We start from the raw sequence: 18,860 nt of genomic DNA, 5'->3' as shown, positions 1-18,860 counted from the left end.
TTAAAAAGAGTCCCATGCTGCCCCGCGCGGCTTTCCGTTGATTGGCTGCGGAGTTGCTGGCGCGAGGTTCAAAGTTGTCGGGAGAAAGGGGCGCCCCTGGCTAGGCGCGTAGCGACATTGAGCGAGCTGGGCAGTAGGTGAGTCCCGGGCTGGGCGGGAGGCGCGGCGCGCTAGTTGCTGCGGGGCGGCTTGGCCCCCCCTTGCCCAGGGACCCCGCCTGAGCTCGGGGCTCCGTCGCACTTCGATGCGCCCATCGGCTGCCGCTGTGCGCGGCGCTGGGTTCCCGTTCGCGTAGGGCGCCGCCGGGTCTGTCCGCGCTCACAGCTTCCCTCCCCTTCGCAGGCTCCCCGCGCCGCTTCACCATGGCGGCCGTGAGCTCCCAGGGCGGCGCTAAGAAAGAGGAGAAAGGAAAGAACATCCAGGTGGTTGTGAGATGCAGGTGAGCGGGGCCGGTGCGCGCGTCTCTGTCACACGTAGCTAGCGCCCAAGGCGCCCTGCGATCAGAGCTGTGGAGAGCATTAGAAGGGGGGGGTTTCATGCCGAAGTAGTTACGGCTGCGGGACACTTTAATTAGAGCGCTTATTTTTAAGAGCTCTTCCTGACGTTCAAGTCTGGGACATCTCGTGAGACGTTGTGCAAAACACGGCGAGCTTCAGATTTGCAAATCCATGTCTTAGCGAAGTGTGCTTTTTCAAGAAGATAAATGACTGAACTATATTAAAGAAACCCTTATAGCGTAAGTTAACGTTAGCCGAACATTATCCTTGCACCACAGCTCTGTAGTCCAGTTTTTTTCATAGTCACAGCACTAGAAACATTCTTATAGTACTTTTTCCTTTTTTGTAAATCATCTCCAGGTGGTTTCAGGAGATGGAAAGCCTTTGTGGAGGGGAGCCCCAACTATTTTCCCCCCTCAAGCTATTTCTTTGCCAAAGAACGGCCTCTTAAACTGATGATGGCCCATTTGCTAGCCTTTTGTATTGGAGAACCAGTTTGTTACAGCTTTGCTATTAGCACTACAATGCTAAGAGAACTGCTTTTCTGACTTATTAGCCAGTCTACTGCAGTGGTGATAGTACACTTGCAGGGTTTCCCAATCTATGGGCCACAACCCAAATATGGGTCGCCATTACATTTCAAAAGGGTTGCCAAGTGTCTCCCCAGGCAGTGTTGTTAAGGAGGCAGTCACATATTTGAAAAGGTCAGCTCCACAGCTGGCTTGGTCTTAAGGAGCCATTCACCTGAAGTGGTACTCAGCTTAATTTGTTTAACAACCTTCAGTCAGTTAAACCAATCGATTGAATTAAATACCATTTCAGTGACTCAGAGCAGACACAGGGGTCTCCAAACTTTTTTAAGCACCAGATCACTTTTTGAATTTAAGTAGGATCCAGAATATACCTCAAACCCAAATACTTCCCCCACCTCATTCGTGCCCCTTTGAGGCCCTGCCCCTGCCCCTGCTTGCTCCATTCGCCCTCCCTTTCACCAGGCAGCTGGTATCATATTTTCCAAATGTGCATTACTTTGCACATCAACACTGAATTTCATCTGCCATTTTCTTACCAGTCACCTAATTCAGTGAGATGCTTTTATAGCTCTTTTGTTAAGTCCAAAGTTGACTTCAGTGTTTCCCCCAAATTATTCCTATGCGTCTGTGGCATTAATTTTATTATATGCACCAATATGGAGAAGCGTGGTGGTGGTGGAGGCAAGGGGTCCAGAGTGTGGGAGGGGAAAATTGGTTGGGGGGCAGAGGGTAAAGGTGCAGGGAGGGTGTGACGGCTCTAGCAGGGACTGGGAAAGAGGGGTTCACAGTGCGAGAAGGAGCTCAGGCCTGAGGGTGAGGGTTGGGAGGTGAGAGGTTTGGTGTGTGAGGAGAGCGGACACCGCACAACAGCATCTAGGCTCGGGGAGGGGAGTTGCAGGTATTTCTGCTGTGGCAGCTCCAGGGCTTCTCCTAGCAGTGCTGAGGTCCAGGTCAGAGGTACAGGCGCTTCTCCCGCCACTGCCCGTAGAGGTCCCATTGCCCACCCCTGGTCTAGGGCCAATGCTGGGGTGGGATAGCAAGGTGTGCAGGCTGCTCCAACAGCCAGCCCCATCCCCTGACACTCCCCATCCCCTCCCCCCAGCTGGCTGTGTGACCATCCTCCTACTCTGCTTGTGGCTTGCGCTGCTTCTCGCCTGATGCCTCCTTCCTGCCCTGTAGGACTGAGTACAGCTTACCCATAGTGGGGTGCAGGTGCTCAGGCTGTGCTGGGCACTAAGCATGTTAAAATGCAGTTAATTGACTAGTTGATAGGCACTTCCACATTCCTCCTTTTAAATATACAAGAGTCCTGCAGGAGCTTGAAGGAATGTGGAACTCCTTGTACAGCCTGGGGCCAGCAGATAGTCCCGCTGACTCCTGGCTGCACGCAGGTGCCGGTTTTCAAATGCACAAGTCCCCAGCGGGGGCTCTTGTGCATTTGAAAGTCATGGAGCCTGAGGACTCAGCTGCCCCTTTGAAATGCGCAGAGGTGGTGTTTTAAAGGGGCAGCTGCTGTGGAGCCTGGGGAAGTGTCGTGTTGAACCCAGGATCAGCTGTGCAGCATCTACCTTGGGGTTTCAAAGTGGCAACACTGCTGTGCAGCACTGCCACTTTGAAGTACAGGCAGTCCCCGGGTTACGTACAAGATAGGGACTGTAGGTTTGTTCTTAAGTTGAATCTGTATGTAAGTCGGAACTGGCATCCAGATTCAGCCGCTGCTGAAACTGATCAGTTTCAACAGCGGCTGAATCTGGACACCAGTTCTGACTTACATACAGATTCAACTTAAGAACCCCAGGCGTCCCCAAGTCAGCTGCTGCTGAAACTGATCAGCAGCTGATTCCAGGAAGCCCGCTGCAGAGCAACTCTGCCTCGGGCTTCCTGTAGTCAGCCGCTGGTCAGTTTCAGCAGCGGCTAACTTGGGGACGCCTGGGGCAGAGCAGCTCGGGTGCTGCTGGGTTGGTCCAGTAGCGCGGCCACTCCTCGGCACTACTGAACCAACCCAGCAGCACCCCAGCTGCTCTGCCCCAGGCGTCCTGATTCAGCCACTGCTGAAACTGATCAGCAGCGGCTGAATCAGGACTCCTGGGGCAGAGCAGCTGGGGTGCTGCCACGTTGGTCCAGTAGCGCCAAGGAGCGGTGCTGCGGGACCAACCGGCAGCGCCCCCCTGCTCTACCACAGGCCCCGGGCTTTGCTCCACGTCTCCCTGGTCTGCTGGGGGGGGGGGGGGGGACACTAGCTGTCCCCCCCCCCCCCGCCCCCCCCCCCGGCAGACCGGGGAGATGCGGAGCAAAGCCGCGGAGGACCAGGCCGGACCCTCCGCCGCTTTGCTCCGCGTCTCCCTGGTCTGCTGGGGGGGGAGGGCGCAGCTAGTGCCCCCCCCCCCCCCCCCCCCCCAGCAGAGCAGGGAGACATGGAGCAAAGCCCGGGGCCTGTGGTAGAGCAGGGGGGGCGCTGCCGGTTGGTCCCGCAGCACCGCTCCTTGGCGCTACTGGACCAACCCGCTGCACAGCTTTGCTGCACAGCTTTGCAGACCAGGGAGATGCTGAGCAAAGCCGCGGAGGACCCGGGGCCGGACCCGCGGCCGCTTCCAGATCAGTTGGAATTGCCGCGAGTCCGGCCGGGTCCTCCGCGGCTTTGCTCAGCGTCTCCCTGGTCTGCTGGCTCCCCCAGCAGACCAGGGAGACGGGGAGCAGCTTTTCTCGCCCCGGAGGAAGCGGGTGGCGGGACCAGGCGTCCCGCCGCTCCAGTCCTCCGGGGCGAGAAAATCCCCGTTCGTAACTGCGGATCCGACATAAGTCGGATCCGCGTAACTCGGGGACTGCCTGTACTCCTTTACCCCCTCCTTTGTTGCCTCTATCTCATAAAGGCAGCAAGGGCGGGGAGAATATCGACTAGTCTTGAACATCCCTACTGGGCACCAGGCATCATAAGGACAGACAGCCCTGGAGGGAACTCAGGACTTCACTACCAGTAATTTTATGCCATCTACAAATTCTGCCACCTCACTGTTGATCCCTTTTTCCAGATTACTTATGAATATGTTGAACAGGACAGGTCACAGTATGGTTTTGGGGAGCATGGTCTTTTCTATTTACCTCCATGTTTTGAAAGTGACTGATAATTCATTTTCTCCTTTTGTAATCAGTTATTGATCTATGAGAGGTTCTTCCCTCTTATCTCATGACTACTTTTTTTTCTTAAGAGCCTTTGATGTGGGTCCTTATTGATTGTTTTCTGAAAGCTCAGGGGCATTATATCTCCTAGGTCAGTGTTTCCCAATTTTATTTGGCTGAGGAACCCTTTTCAGCTTTTCAGAATTTCAAGGAACCCCTAGGTCTGTCAAGCAAAAAAAAGGGGGGGCGGGAGGAGAGAGGGACCCCCAATTCATGAAAATCACATTCCTTCCCGGAGACCCCCCCCCCCACACCTCCCTTCCGTGAGGCCTCATCCGCTCTGTTCCCCTCCTCTCCATCACTTGCTATCCCCAGCCCTTATACCTTTCTCAGCCTAGTGAGGTGTGGGGTGGGAATGAGGGATTTGGGTGTGGGAAGGAGTGAGAAGTACAAGATCTGGGAGGGAATTTGGATGCAGGAGAAGGGGCTGTTGGCTTGGGGAGGGGGCTCCAGGCTGGGGAGTGTTGGGCTCAGGTGGAAGGTTGGGGTGCTGAGGAAGCCATGGGCTTGTGGATGTGAGCGTGCAGGAGTTTGGGCTGGATATGTGAGGGACTCAGGAAAGAAGGTTGTGAGTATGATGGGCTCAGGACACAGATTTGTGATGTGTGGATGGTGGAGGAATGTTGTGGCAGAAGACTGAGGATGTGGGGATGCAGGAGTTTGGGGATGTAAGAGGCTCAGGACAGGGGGTTCAAGTGTATGATAGGCTCAGATTTGGGGTCAGGTGGTGCAGGAGTGTTATGATGCTGCAGTGAGATGGGGGTTTGGTCCCAACTGGGGGCTTGTTGGCCAGGCTTCATTTTTAAATAAAATATTATGTCAAACTCAAAAGGTTTTAGGGTTGTCTTTATATATGAGAGGGGTGAGGAACCTGTTTTGAGTCAAAGGTCACTGACCCACAGAAAAGTCAGTTGGGGCCTGTGACGGGGTGCCGGTCTCCGCTGCTGCGGAGTACACAGCACCCCGCACTCTCCAGCATGCCGAGGGCAAGAGAGGTGCCGGCGGGGACGCCGTGGAACCAGCCGCGGCAGCAGAAGGTGCCGGGAGACGCGGCGGCGCGCGGACGGCTCACCAACTCACGTGCCCCGTCTGTATGCGGGTAGCCAGGGGCACGGACATCACTGGCGAGGTGTTCCCCACCGCTGACGTCATCAAGGGTCAGAGCCTTGGCAGGCGGGCCCTTCAAAAGGCGCCCGGAGAGGTCCAGCAAAGAGGATGACAGCAGGGCAGGTGCGGGGTAGGGGGAGTTGCCCCAACCAGCAACAGACCAACCCAGCACAGCCGGGACAACCGCTGGTGGCGTGGGGAACGACGCTGCGCGCTGAGGGAGGAACTAGTCTGGCGAGGAGGAGGAAGTGGCCCAGGACGGGGGCTGGAGACGGCAGTGCTGCCTCCTCCTTGTGTCCCGGAGGGTTGGTGAGTTACGGGGGAAACCCCACTAACCAGACAGCATTAGCATTGCTGCCTTTAGGGTCCTGGGTAAGGACCCAGAGTGGGGGTGGGCCCGAGTCCCCCTCCTTCCTCGCACAGGATTGCGCGCGTTCAGTGAGGACTAGACTCCGTGGACTCTCCATCGAGCCACGAACTCTGTGTTCTAACAGGACTAACCTAAGGGAAACACATGGGGGGGGGGAAGGTGCGCGGGTGGATGGCAGGGGGAGCCCGAGGGGGAGCCCAACCCGTGACAAGGCCACACAAGTGAAATGCAAAAAAACAAAAACAAAACCAAGCCTAACTAACGTGGTCCCAAATGTGCTGGTGGGGGCAGGGGACAGAGTCCTAGTGGGGGCTGGGGAGAGGGTGCTGCTGGGTGGAAGGATGCTGGCTCAGGTGGCAGGGTCCTGGGGCAAGGTGCTGGGGCAGGCAGGTGGCAGGGATCAGGGACATGGTCCTGCTGGGCACTAGGGTGACTGGCAGAGTGCTGGGGTCAGGGTCAGGGTGGTGCTGAGTCCTGGGGAGTGAGGCAAGGTGCGGGGACCAGGGCGGTGCTAGGGTGGATGGCAGGGCTGCCAAGGAGCAGGATAGGGATGGGGTGCAGGATCTGGGAAGGAGGTGGGGGGCAGAAGGGGGCAAGGTCTGGGTGGTAGGTAGGGTGCAGAAGCAGGCTGGGTGTAGGGTGTCTGGCCAGGGGGAGGGAGCAGGAGCAGATTGGGGGTAGTGTGTCTGGCTACGAGGGAGGGTGCAAGGAGGGGACTTGGGTAGGAGTTGCAGCTCCCTGATCTGGCACCCTCTGGACCTGACTGGTCCCAGATGAGGGATTTTTGGACCAGGGGAGGTCATTTCAGGGCTCCTGGTTCCCCCCCGTCCCCACTAGGCTTCTTTGCACCTCTATCCCCTGCAACCCAAGTGAGCTGCCCACCCTTGCTGGTTCCCTGCATCTCCCCCAAAACCATCCTCCACAATTCAAGGGAGTGCAACACCAGTTCCCTGCAGCCCCTCACAGCCCAGCTGACCTTCCCGTCTGTTCTGTATGCCCTCCCCCATCCACCTCGGCCCAGCTGAGCCCTGCACTAGTTCCTTGCATGCCTCCCCCACATCACAGCTGAGCCCTGTTTCCCTGCCCCTCCCTCCCATTGAGTCTAGCTCCGGTTCCTAGCATCTTCCTCCTCCTGCAGCCAAACTGAGCTCCACACACACACACACACCCCACCCCACAGCTCAGCCCAGCCCAGCTCCCTGGACCTCCCCACTCTGCAACCCAGCTGAGCTCAATTTCCCTGCACCTTCCCCCAAACCATGCAGACATGCTGAGCCAGTGCTGATTCCCTGCCCCAGCCTTCCTCCCTCCCCTTGGCTGTGTCTACGCTGGCACGATCCTGCGCCAAAGCAGCTGCTCTTGCGCAAACATTTGCTGCCTGTCTACACTGGCCGTGTGTTCTTGCGCAAGTACACTGACGTTCTCATGTATGAAATCAGGGCTTCTTGAGCAAGAACTACGATGCTCCCACTCAGGAATAAGCCCTTTTGTGCAACTATTCTTGCGCAGGAGGCCGGTGTAGACAGGCAACATGAATTTCTTGCCCAAGAAAGTCTGATGGCTAAAATGGCCATTGGCACTTTCTTGGGCAAGAGAGCATCCACACTGCCATAGATGCTGTTGTGCAAAAGCACAGCTCGCACATGGCAGTGTGGATGTGTTCTTGCACAAGAACTCTTGCGAAAGAAACAACCAGTGTAGACATAGCCTAAGAGTTTCCTCACATGAGCAAAATGAATTTTGTGTTGTGCACCAGTACTGAGTTCATGTGGCTTGTTTGGATGTGCCACCCAAGTTATTAATACATATTTTTAAACCTCTACCTTTTCCCTCTGCTGCCATGTCTCCTCCCCTTGCTCCATCAGCTCCCCTGGTGCCTGCTGCCCCCCTACTCCTCACCCTCCTCTGCTGTCCTGACTCCTGCTCTTCTCACCATCCTCAGCCCTCCTGCAACCTGCCCCCCTCCTCCAGCCCTTCTCTCCTTCCTGTGCCCAGTCCTCCAGTAGCCCACTCTGATCATGTGAGCTACCTCCCTCTACAAACCTGCCCTGTGTCTCTCCTCTGATGGTGGTCCCACCGCTGCAGGTGTCTGCCCTTCTGCTTCACCCCCAGAATCCCTTGGCACCTGCACCTTCCCTTACCCCTGCACCCTCCTGGTGCCTCCCCCTTCCCTCACTTCCCCTGCCCCTTTTGCCCCCCTTTTCCTTGATGCCCACCCCTCACCAGCCTCTGCCCCCATTCCCCTCATGCCCCTGTGCCCTCACACATGACTTGCTCCATCCCGGCCTTCCTTATGCCCACCCTTTCTTTCAAGCTTTCTTCCAGCACCTCCTCCTCTAGCCCCCAATGCCCTTAACCTCTCCCCTCCCAGCATCACCCTGTCCCTCTCCCACTGACACCTCACCTCTTGCCTTTTTCCTCATTGTCTGCACTTTGCCCTCTGCCATTTGTCTCTCCTCCACCCCTGTCCCTTTGGTGCCTTCCCCTTCCCCTCCGCCTCCACACAAGCACCTTCCTCTCCCAGCCCTTCCCCTTTCCCTTCTGCACAAGCCCCTTCCCCTCCCCTCCTCTCCCTCTCCCGTACCTTCTGCCTTCCTCTTTGCGGGGCCGGAGTCTGTGCTCTGTCCCCGGACTCCAAACCCGCAACTCAGCCATATGGCGCAACACAGCAGCCAGCAGGTTTAAAATCTCGGAGCGTGATGTTACGTCATGTCCAGGCATCTCCCCACCCACTGGTTTGAGCACGCTGCTCAGGGCAGCAGCAGCCAGCAAGGGGGAGCTCAGAGAAGGTTGCGCACGGCAGGGATGGGACTGGGATGGGGGAGAGACGCTTGCAAGTAGGAATAAGAGATCCTCCGGAAAAGGGCTTTATTCCGGAGGATCGCGCCAGTCTAGACGCTCTTTTCCAGCTTTTCCCCAAGCCGGAAAAAAAACAGTGGCCATGTTTATTTAAATCCTGCGGGGGATATTTAAATCCCCCATGGATTTCCCTATTCTGACTTGCCTGCTTTGCACGCCTCTTCCGGAGAAGGGGCCAGTCTAGACATAGCCCAACTGTCTTTCACTCTTCTCTCCCAACCCAACACATACACAGAGATTGGGTGGTTGTTACTACTTTTACTGCTTGCAAAGTGAGTTATTCTGGGTTTTTGACTGGTCTGTGATTTTTCATAATACTGATTTCTCTCGAATGCTTACATGTAATTCTTTGAGTAGTGCGTTCTAATATGCCTAACCTGGCATGGCTGGAGTAATTATCCCTATGGGAATTGCTGCTCCTGGAAGTGGCTGGCATGTCCCTGCAGCCCCTGAGAAAGGCAGAGCAGGGGGTCTCCACATGCTTTCCTTACCTGCAGACATCACTCCTGCAGCGCCCGTTGATCAATAACTGGGAACCGCAGCCTGTAGAAGCTGTGGGCTCAGTGCCTATAAATGAGGGGCAGCACATGGAGCTATTGCTTTCAGCAATGGTGCAGGACCAGGGCAGAAGTAAGCTTGCCTTAACCCCACAGTTTCACCACGAACCTGTCTTGGTTAAATGGTGCCCAGCCGGAGCTTGCTTCCTGAACCCCTGTCCCAGCCCTGAACCTCCCCCTGCACCCAAACTCCTTCCTAGAGCTTGCACCCTGAAACCCTTCTTAGATCCCAATCCCCCACTCTGGGCTAAGCCCAGAACCCCTCCCACACTCCCAATCCCTTGGCCCAAGACCAGAGCCTGCACCCCAACCCCTTATCCCAGCCAGGTGAAAGTGAGTGAGGATGGGGAAGGAAGGAGGATGGAGTGAGCAGGATAAGGCCTCAGAGCAGGGGCAGAGCCTCAGAAGAGGCAGGAAGGAAGCAGGGCAAGGGTATTTGGGTTTGAGGTAGATCTTACATCGTACTTCAATTGAAAAAGTGATCTTGTGATTAAAAAGGTTGGAGACCACTGATGTAACAAATACTGGGTCTTCTCCAGCACTGAACATGTATCTAGGTAAAAAGCTATTCTACAAAAGTAATTAATAAAGATGTGTGAATTAGGGTATAGCCTGTTAGGGAAGAAATCCTTTTCCTCACTAAACAGAGGTGGGGCTTTTTTCTTCAAATTCTGGATGATGGCCACTGCTGAGATGGAACAATGACTGACATATTGCTAGGGGTCTATGGTAGAAAGATGATTACAATATGTAACCCTTAGTGAGATATAATTTGGTATATTGTTAGACAAACTGACCAGTCTAAATAAAAGTGTACTTTTTAGTTCAATTAATTGTATGTGTGTGTCCTGTGATTTAGATGCAATAAACTTGTTGAAAATGCATTCACAAACAGCATAATAGCTGTAAACATGCTAGATGTCCATCAGGTACAATCTTTAGTGATTTGAAGGTAAATGGAGGAAATTTTACCTAGATTAAGCAAGTACATTTTTCTGTTTATACTGCACAAGTGCTATGCTGCTTTTTTATTTTAAACAAACAAACAAAGTACTACTTAGCCAAACTTAATTCATGTCCTTTCTGATAATAAAGGTGTATTTCTCTTTTAGGCCTTTTAATGCGTCAGAGCGCAAAGCAAACTCGCATGCTATTGTAGATTGTGACCATGCAAGAAAGGAAGTTAGCATTCGTACTGGAGGAGTGACTGATAAGACCGCAAGGAAGACTTACACATTTGATATGGTACATGTTTTTTGAGTTACTAACTTCTAGATATCTGCTAGAAAAATTTTCCATCTAAATCAGGCATGTCAAACTCGAATTTAAGGTACTTTTTAATTATTTTTATGAGATACATAACTTGTTTTGTTGAAATAAAAACAAGAATAGACCAAAACAATAAGGGAGAGACTCAAATTTCAGAATAATTGCTTCAGCCTGGCAAACAATAGCCTTTGAGAATTCTTTAAAGAAATACAGTGTAAACTAGATACATGCTGATTCTTTTTTTGCCCTGGAATTTAAAGATGACATCTGTGTTGGCTGCCTTATTCTGCATCCATACCCTCCTCCCCCGCATGCTCTAAGTGTCTATTTGTCCCCAGAAGGATTATCAAAACGAATTAAGTGGCTTGCAAAGTTGGCCTTTATGCTATCCTTAGGATTTTTTAAACTTTGCACTTTCAAAGATTTGTGTAATATTCTTACACACATAATCCATGCAAGACTAAAAAGTGAATTGCTTTTTGGCTGACTGATGTATAAGTGCATATTTATTAGCAATATTGGTATGCCCCAGTTACCCTTAATTGGCTGGTATTTCTTAGATCTAAAACTAGATAATTTCCTTTTCCTTTTTTATCTTTAAAGCAGATGTTATTTGAGCCAAATGGGTATCCTTTGGAAATTGGAAACCCATCCCAAGTTAAGTCTATAGAGCAGAAAATGAAAGAAAGATAGGTAAAATGTAAGATAAATATCAGGTGTGCAAAGTGGGAATTGATGAGCAAACAGCCAAAACATGACACAAAAGTTGATAAAAGGAAACTTTTTTTAACCCAATTAATCTGTGGAACTCACCGCCATTAAATAGCAGTGAGGTCAAAAGTTTGTATGATTTTTAAAAGGATGGAGGCCTATTGATAATGACAATATCTAAAATGCCATAGGTAGGATAAAAAACAGATTAAAACCCACTCATGTTTCAGGTCATAAGCCAGCCACAAACTAACGGGAGTGAAGAAGAAACATTCCCTGTCCGGGGATAACTGTCCACAGTAGTTTCTTGTGGACATGTGCAAGTGCATTCACAACGCATCCTATGACACATCTTGTATTGGCCACTTGTCCAGTATTGTAGCTGCAATAGACTAGACGGTCCCATTGGCTGATTTGGCAATGCCTACATTGCAAGTAAATTATATGACAAATATTAACACAGTACCGTTAGGTACTTAAAACTCAGGACATATGAAAAATTAAACTGGGAACCACAAATCAACCCTGTGTGTGTGTATATTACAGTACTCTTGATTCCAAACCATTTGATGGAAAAAACTGTATGCTATCATTATTTGAGAAACAGTATGTGATACCATGCAATTAACACTGAATTGCATGCTTGTTCAAAGAGAAGAGCTAAAGGGCTGTGGTCCAGTGCCTCCACCAGAGCCAGGCACTTCCAGCCCCACTCCCAACCTATTCCCTCTCCCCCCACCCCCCAGAGCCAGGCACCCTCACACCTCCTAACCTAATGCCTTACTCCTCCCCCAGAATCAGGCACTTCTTACCGCCCCCCCCCCCCCAACCTAATGCCACCCCCTCCCTCCTCCAGAACCAGGCACTCCCAATCTAATGCCTCTCCTTCCCCCAGAGGCAGGCACCCCCATACCCTCCCTAACCTAATGCCTCACTCCTCCCCTAGAGCCAGGCACCCCCAACCTAATACCTCCCCCCGAGCCAGGCACTCCCAGCCACCCCAAGCTAATGCCAGGGTCCCGGAGCCACACTTCTTCCTGTGAGCAGGTTCTTGATGCCTATGCAGACCAGCACATGCTGAGCACCATGCGCAGAGCGGCCCAGGCAGCCGTGATCACATGCGCAGAGTGGCCCGGCTGGCTGAGCAGTTGCTGTGGTGCAGAGTGGCCCACCAGCTGTGATCTGTACTCGGCCACGTGCTCCGAGCGGCCAGTGGGCCGCAAAAAACTTAGATCAGGCCACATGTGGCCCTCCATATGCCTATTTGACGTGATTATTTAGATCAGGCAATCATGGAATTTTACTATGCGCCAACCTCAAGTGGTAAAGCATATCAGAGTATAGTTAAATGTGATCATTGACTTTGCCTCAACAGGTCTTTGGGGCTCAAGCAAAACAAATTGATGTGTACCGGAATGTTGTCTGTCCTATTTTGGATGAAGTTATTATGGGATACAACTGTACTGTGTTTGCGTAAGTGCCCGCAAACTACTTTTTTAGCATGTAACTTCAGTTTTAAGTATCCATTTTTAATCTTCAAATTCTGCCACGCAGCTATGGCCAAACTGGAACAGGAAAAACCTTCACAATGGAAGGGGAAAGATCTCCTAATGAAGAATATACATGGGAAGAGGTAAATCTGACTTCCTATTAAAAGCTCATTTGCTGAGTTGTAATTCAATGTGAATATATTGCAGAAGTCTAGTTGCAGCGAATGAAAACTTTGTTGGAACCAGTCCTTTGCAGGTACTCTAAAACTCTTGCTTCAGACTCACCAATTCTAACAGTAAGAGCTTACCATTAAACTGCTTTTTAAAAATTATGAACATTCTTTTGGATAACCTTGACTTTTGTTTCATACCTGTCTGAAAGCTCAACATTACCCTAGGAAAGACTGTTATTAGTATCACCCATATTTTAAATGTTGATTTCCCAACACTTATTTCTACTCTTTATACTCAGTGTTTCTTTGGTCTTCTCTTGATGCTAGTATTTGATAAATGCATCTGTGCTTTAATTATAGGATCCATTAGCTGGTATAATCCCCCGTACACTGCATCAAATATTTGAAAAACTTTCAGACAATGGTACAGAATTTTCTGTTAAAGTCTCCCTGTTGGAAATCTACAATGAGGAACTTTTTGATCTTTTGAATCCTTCTCCTGATGTAGGAGAGAGACTACAAATGTTTGATGACCCCCGTAACAAGGTACAAATCTGAATACGAAAACTTAAGTGGGACTCTTAGAATGACTAAAGAAAGATCTGTAACATAAAATCCTATCTTGACAGAGGGGTGTGATTATCAAAGGATTGGAAGAAATAACTGTGCACAACAAGGATGAAGTGTATCATATTTTGGAAAGAGGAGCAGCAAAAAGAACAACTGCAGCTACTTACATGAACGCATACTCTAGGTACAAAGGTTTCCTTTTATAAGATATAAAGATATATTTTGATACATTTTGACATCCCTATTTTGTTGCTTTTTACTTAGTTAATGTATACCTGCTGAAAATTTCAGTGTGTATATGTTTAGGAGTGGGGAAGGCAGCTCTGCGGGAGCTGGTTTGCACAGGGAGCCAATTCCTGCTTCTCTTCCATCCCCCAACTGCTGCCTCTGTTACAGAGGCAGTAACATGACGGGGAGAGTGCTTGCCTGTAACTGCCAATGATATCACATCCCTGTATCAGAGGCATCAGTGCAGTGCAGTAGCCGGCTTCCTGGGAGCAGGGCAGGAGCCTGTGTAACCATTCATGGTACCCAGTAAGCCCAAGCTTCTGGTTAACCATGTAAATTGCTATCCTGTTAAATCCCTAGTCAATGCAAGCATCAAAATATTGCCAAGATGCATGAGAGTAAAAACATTCCACCATATGCCGCCTAGAATAATACTGACTAGTAACTCCAGTATGAAGTTTAGCTTTTGAAGCTTTGTGACATATATGCCTAGCAAGATGAGTACATGAATGAAAAGTGGTGTGGTACTCAGTGGTTCCCAACCTTTTTAATACTGTGTATCGGCAAACCCATTCACAGACTTTTGGCCAACTGATAACATTTTATTGACATATTTGCCCCAGACCATCCCAGTGTCAACCCTAACCCCTAGAGCCTCCCCATCCTTCCACTACCCCCCAGTGCCAGTCACTGACCCCCAGAGTCCCTAGCACTCCACCTTCCCCATGCTAGCCTCCCTCTCTGAGACCCCTGTGACTGCCCTCTAGAGCCCCACAGTGCCAGCTCCTCACCCTGCACTCCCCAGTGTCACACCCCCACCCCCAGAGTTCTCCAGCAATAATTGAGCACCCCAGTGCCTGCCCCACTGTCCTCACCTAGCCCTGCACTGCCTCCCAGCCACCAGCTTAGCACTGTTGCCTGGGTTGTGGCTGCTCTAAGGCTGTCATGCCAGGCTCCGCATGGCCCCCCGCCACATGGCAAACCACTCTTCCATAGCCAGGAGGAGACCTCGCTTCTGCCCAGCACTGGTTGGCTGAGAGGTGGGACAGGACACTCCTCTCCTAACAGTCACAGTGGGAGGAAAACCACTGGGCTGTGTACCCGAGCCCTGGTCCTCAGAAGCACCGTGGCCCCGCAGTCAGCAGTTCTCCAGTCCAGAGACCGGCAGTTGGGAACCACTGGTATATACTAATATGAAACTAAACAAATTCTTTCTGCAGCATAGAGCTTGTTGATATATCTGTGTTGGTCAGGGGAATGAAAGATGCGTACCCCAGATCTTATTTAGATATTCTGACCTGTCAGTGATAGTGATGCCGTGCTGATGGAATGATTCAGATGTAGCTACCCTCATTTGGAGAGGTCCTGCATCGACTGAGGAAAACAACATCCACCTATATAGACTGTGTCAATGCTGCAGCATTATGCTTACATAGTTACTGAGACTCCTCTCTCTCCACCATTTTGTCAGCTAGAGAGAATGACATAAGGAACCGTCTCATTCGTGACTTAAGTGTCTCAGCTTACTTAGCAGATAATGGTCTAGGATTTGTTGTTAAGCTGTCAGGTGGAAAAAACTTATTGGATGATTCAGTTCACGTTCATTACCAACACAGGACTCTGTGTTCTCCCACCCCATCTCTTGACAATTTGCTGCTGATTGGGAAATAGAGATGATAGAATTTGAATTTCATGGCTTCCCAATGCAGAATAACTTGTGTGTGCGTAGCCATACCACTTTGTGTTGTGATCTTGTCAAATCTTGCAAAGCAATCAGAAGTGGGCTGGGTCTAAACGTCATTATTCCTTGGAAGTCTCCCACCCAGTTGCTGCAGAATGTGGAATTTTAGGGATGTCAGTGTGTAGTTGGTTGCATGATTACCCAATAAGCCTGGGCTTGTCAGTTAATCCAATTGACTATACACATTCTTTCTCTTCTTATCAGAGACAGAAAAGAGGGTAGGAGCCAATAAGCTCTTGCAGAGCCACTATCCCTCCCCTCTCCCTGTGTGTGAATGTGTAAGCACTAAAATTTCCAGCAGTTACACGTTTACCCAAATACCAGATAGTTAACATCCCTAGTATTTATGATATACAGCAGCTCTCCATTGTCTGAGACAATAGTGATCCAATATAATAGCATGCTAGGGCACTAGAGACCTCAGTTTCAAAGAGATGCAACGTATTTTGATCTTGTTTGGCTGCTGCTACTTTGTAAGAATGCCAGTCTGCTTGAATTCAGATAAGGTCATCGGGGTGATTACTTTCTATCTAAATTTCCCATAGTTACAATTAGCTGTAGGATTATAATCTTTGTTCTGCTTAGGTATTATTTCTATGAAACGTGAAATCTACATGTTCCCAGTAAAAAACATCTGCATATTTGTGGTGCGTCCAATGTTCATTGCATATCCCTTACCAGTGTCATACTAGTGGTAAGACTTGTATATGGGATACTGTCAAGCTTACATACTGACTGAACCTCTGTAAACTGGTACTCTCTTGTCTGGCAATATCCATAGTCTGGAAGGACCATGGGTGTTCCAGGACTAGAGCGTCCCAATGGAGCGCTGGTGCCTAGGAGCTTTGCAGGTTGCTGGCAGTGGGGCCAAGAGCCCAGCTCCCCACAGCTGGGCTACCAAGTGCACCTCAGTGGGGCTGTCTGGCAGAGGCAGGATCTTCGGCAGAGCCTGGAACACCCCGGCAGGGATGCCCAGCATGGCAAGCAAGGGGGATGGAGACCAGTAGGGCAACAGGACTAGGCTTGGGGGATCAGTGATACGGGGACAGATATGACCTCCTGGTCCTGCAAAATCCCTCTTCTGGGACAGGTCAGGTTCTGAGGGTGCCGGACCAGGTAGGTCCAACCTGTACCTATGTGCACCTAGTATACTGATTGCAAACACTGAAGGGCATGTTCATTTTTTAAAAACTTCCTTAAGTTGAGTCTATAAAATGTTTGTAGAGTTTCTATTGCATTTGTTTTCTTTTTTTTTTCTTACAAACACTGGGCTGAATTTTCAGATACTGTGAATCCTTCTGTGTTAATGTATTCATTCCTTTCATTGGATCTAATTTGTAGAGTACATATTTAGAAGTGTGCTTAGGAAAATAAGATGTATTAAAAAATGGCCATTTTTATAGAAAAAATCAGCGGGCCAAACTTATCCCTGGATACAAATCCACTGACTTCCATAGAAATTCATTAGTGATTGTCTTGCAAAAGAGTTAGGTTTATTGGAGTGTTTGTCTTACACTGACTGACTTATTTTGCAGTCGTTCACACTCTGTGTTTTCAGTCACCATACACATGAAAGAAACTACCATAGATGGAGAAGAGCTTGTTAAAATTGGGAAACTAAACTTGGTAAGTATCTGCATTAAATTCCACTGTTCTCATGAAGGTGACAATTCTAGAATAGCAAACTAGAAGAAAATAAAGCTTTGCCTCACTATCTCAATTGAAGAGTTAACACTAATTCATAGGAGAGGCATGTAGACTAGGTCTGCCTTGCACTTTTGTCAAAACTTATTGGTTAGGGGTGTGAAAAAACACACTCTCTGACCAAAAGTTTTCATGACAAAGCACCGATATGGACAGAGCTTTGTCAGCAATAGATGATCTCCCACCAACAAAACTACTGCCCCTTTTTCGAGGTTCTTTTATTTTTCTACCAAGAGAGCTCTCTTCTGCCAGCAAAGAGCAACTACACTGCATATGTTACAGTGGCATGGTGATGATAGTCTAGCTGTGCCACTGCAAAGTAATGTGGTCCTCGACATAGCTTTAGATGCTTTTGAAAATCCTTCTAGGTGTGTCTGCATTCTTAAAATTCTGGCCCTGTTACACCATGCATTTATGCATTCTGCTTAAAATAAATGGTGGATGTGATTTGGTTAATATATGGCTGCATGGCAAAGCAGTTTAGTTTTGTGAATGCTATTTTGACTGCAAATATCTCTGTGCCTTTAAGTAGAGAGCAATCTGAAGTAATTAAAGTGGGTGGTGTATTGTTCAAATGGAAGCAGTATAGCAAGGGTGGTTCTCTTGCAGTTAAAGTGCAGTTCCTGAAGCCCTGCTCTGCAGTGGGGTGGTGGATCTCGGGGATTCTTTCAGAGGATGGACACAATTTATAAGGTTTGACCCTTCCAACAGCTTGAATTGCACACATCCTGGGATACCCCTTTTTTTCCCCTCAGCGGCCCTTCCCTTCTGCTCCCGGGTATAAGTTCTTTGGGGAGAGGCAATATCAAATGCCTGGGAGCTGCATGGAAGGGTCTTTACTTTAGCTTCTTGGGGAGAGAAGCAGCTGAAGCCCTGAGCCCAGGCAGGCACCTCCACAGTGCTGAAGTCCCAAACCTCTATACCCTGGCTCTGTCACTTCTGAAGAGTATCATATGTGGCTAAGCAAGTCAGTAAGATTGGCCATCCCTGCACTATAGGACAACTCTGCTGACTGCAGCCTAGGGGAACTAGCTTCACCAGATTGGACTACGTGGGTCTTTAACCAAGCAACAGATTGAGGTATATTTCCTATAGCATAAAGTTACGTGACTAAATTTATAGGTAACAAGTTTAAGAGAAGGCTTTTTTCTTTCATATAATGCACAGCTAACTTGTGAAACTTATTGCCATAAGATATTGTGGTTGCCAAAATTATAATTGGGTTCATGAATTATCCAGGTCTTTTTTTGGAGGTTAAGTCCTTCAAAGGCTATTACCCACCATGGGGCAATACTAAACTTCTGACTACCAGGTGGGGAAGATGGGGTGGATCACTCCATAATTGCTCTGTTCTGTACACAACCGGAGGCCCTAGCATAGGCCACTGTTGGAGAAAGATGAATCATTGGTCTGATCCAGTATGGCAGCTGTTATGTTTTTATGAAGCAATTGGGAAAATTATACAATAGATACTCCTAAGTCTTAAGTAAGTTAGGTTGTATGCATAGTGGCATATTGACATTTTAGAAATCACTCTTTATTTTCAGCTTTACAAGGTGGGAGTTGTCTCCCTTTTGCACTCTCATGGCAGTAAGTTGCAGATTTTATTGTTTTCTCCTTTCAGGTTGATCTTGCAGGCAGTGAAAACATTGGACGTTCTGGAGCAGTTGATAAAAGAGCTCGTGAAGCAGGAAATATCAATCAGTCTCTGCTTACTCTGGGAAGAGTCATTACTGCTCTTGTAGAAAGAGCCCCACATATTCCATACAGGGAATCTAAACTCACTAGAATCCTGCAGGATTCTCTTGGTGGGCGTACAAAAACATCTATAATTGCCACAGTGTCTCCTGCCTCTGTAAATCTTGAGGTAAAGA

At 49.4% G+C, this 18,860-nt stretch overlaps 1 protein-coding gene across 1 annotated transcript in view; it reads left to right on the top strand.

Moving 5' to 3' along the window:
* The window catches only part of KIF11 (kinesin family member 11), a 40,341-nt gene continuing 21,481 nt past the window's right edge, over positions 1 to 18,860 (top strand). The window contains exons 1-9 of the mRNA XM_006113174.4: positions 1 to 137; positions 343 to 439; positions 10,213 to 10,345; positions 12,456 to 12,553; positions 12,635 to 12,713; positions 13,104 to 13,289; positions 13,373 to 13,497; positions 16,818 to 16,908; positions 18,611 to 18,853. Of these exons, the coding sequence (XP_006113236.3) occupies positions 363 to 439; positions 10,213 to 10,345; positions 12,456 to 12,553; positions 12,635 to 12,713; positions 13,104 to 13,289; positions 13,373 to 13,497; positions 16,818 to 16,908; positions 18,611 to 18,853 (1,032 nt within the window). The 5' untranslated portion in view covers positions 1 to 137; positions 343 to 362. The remainder of the gene's footprint in view (positions 138 to 342; positions 440 to 10,212; positions 10,346 to 12,455; positions 12,554 to 12,634; positions 12,714 to 13,103; positions 13,290 to 13,372; positions 13,498 to 16,817; positions 16,909 to 18,610; positions 18,854 to 18,860) is intronic.

The sequence above is a fragment of the Pelodiscus sinensis genome, chromosome 8 (genome assembly GCF_052426305.1).
Source record: "Pelodiscus sinensis isolate ZL-2025 chromosome 8, ASM5242630v1, whole genome shotgun sequence".
Taxonomy (NCBI): domain Eukaryota; kingdom Metazoa; phylum Chordata; order Testudines; family Trionychidae; genus Pelodiscus; species Pelodiscus sinensis.
This window is presented reverse-complemented; position numbering and strand designations above follow the sequence as displayed.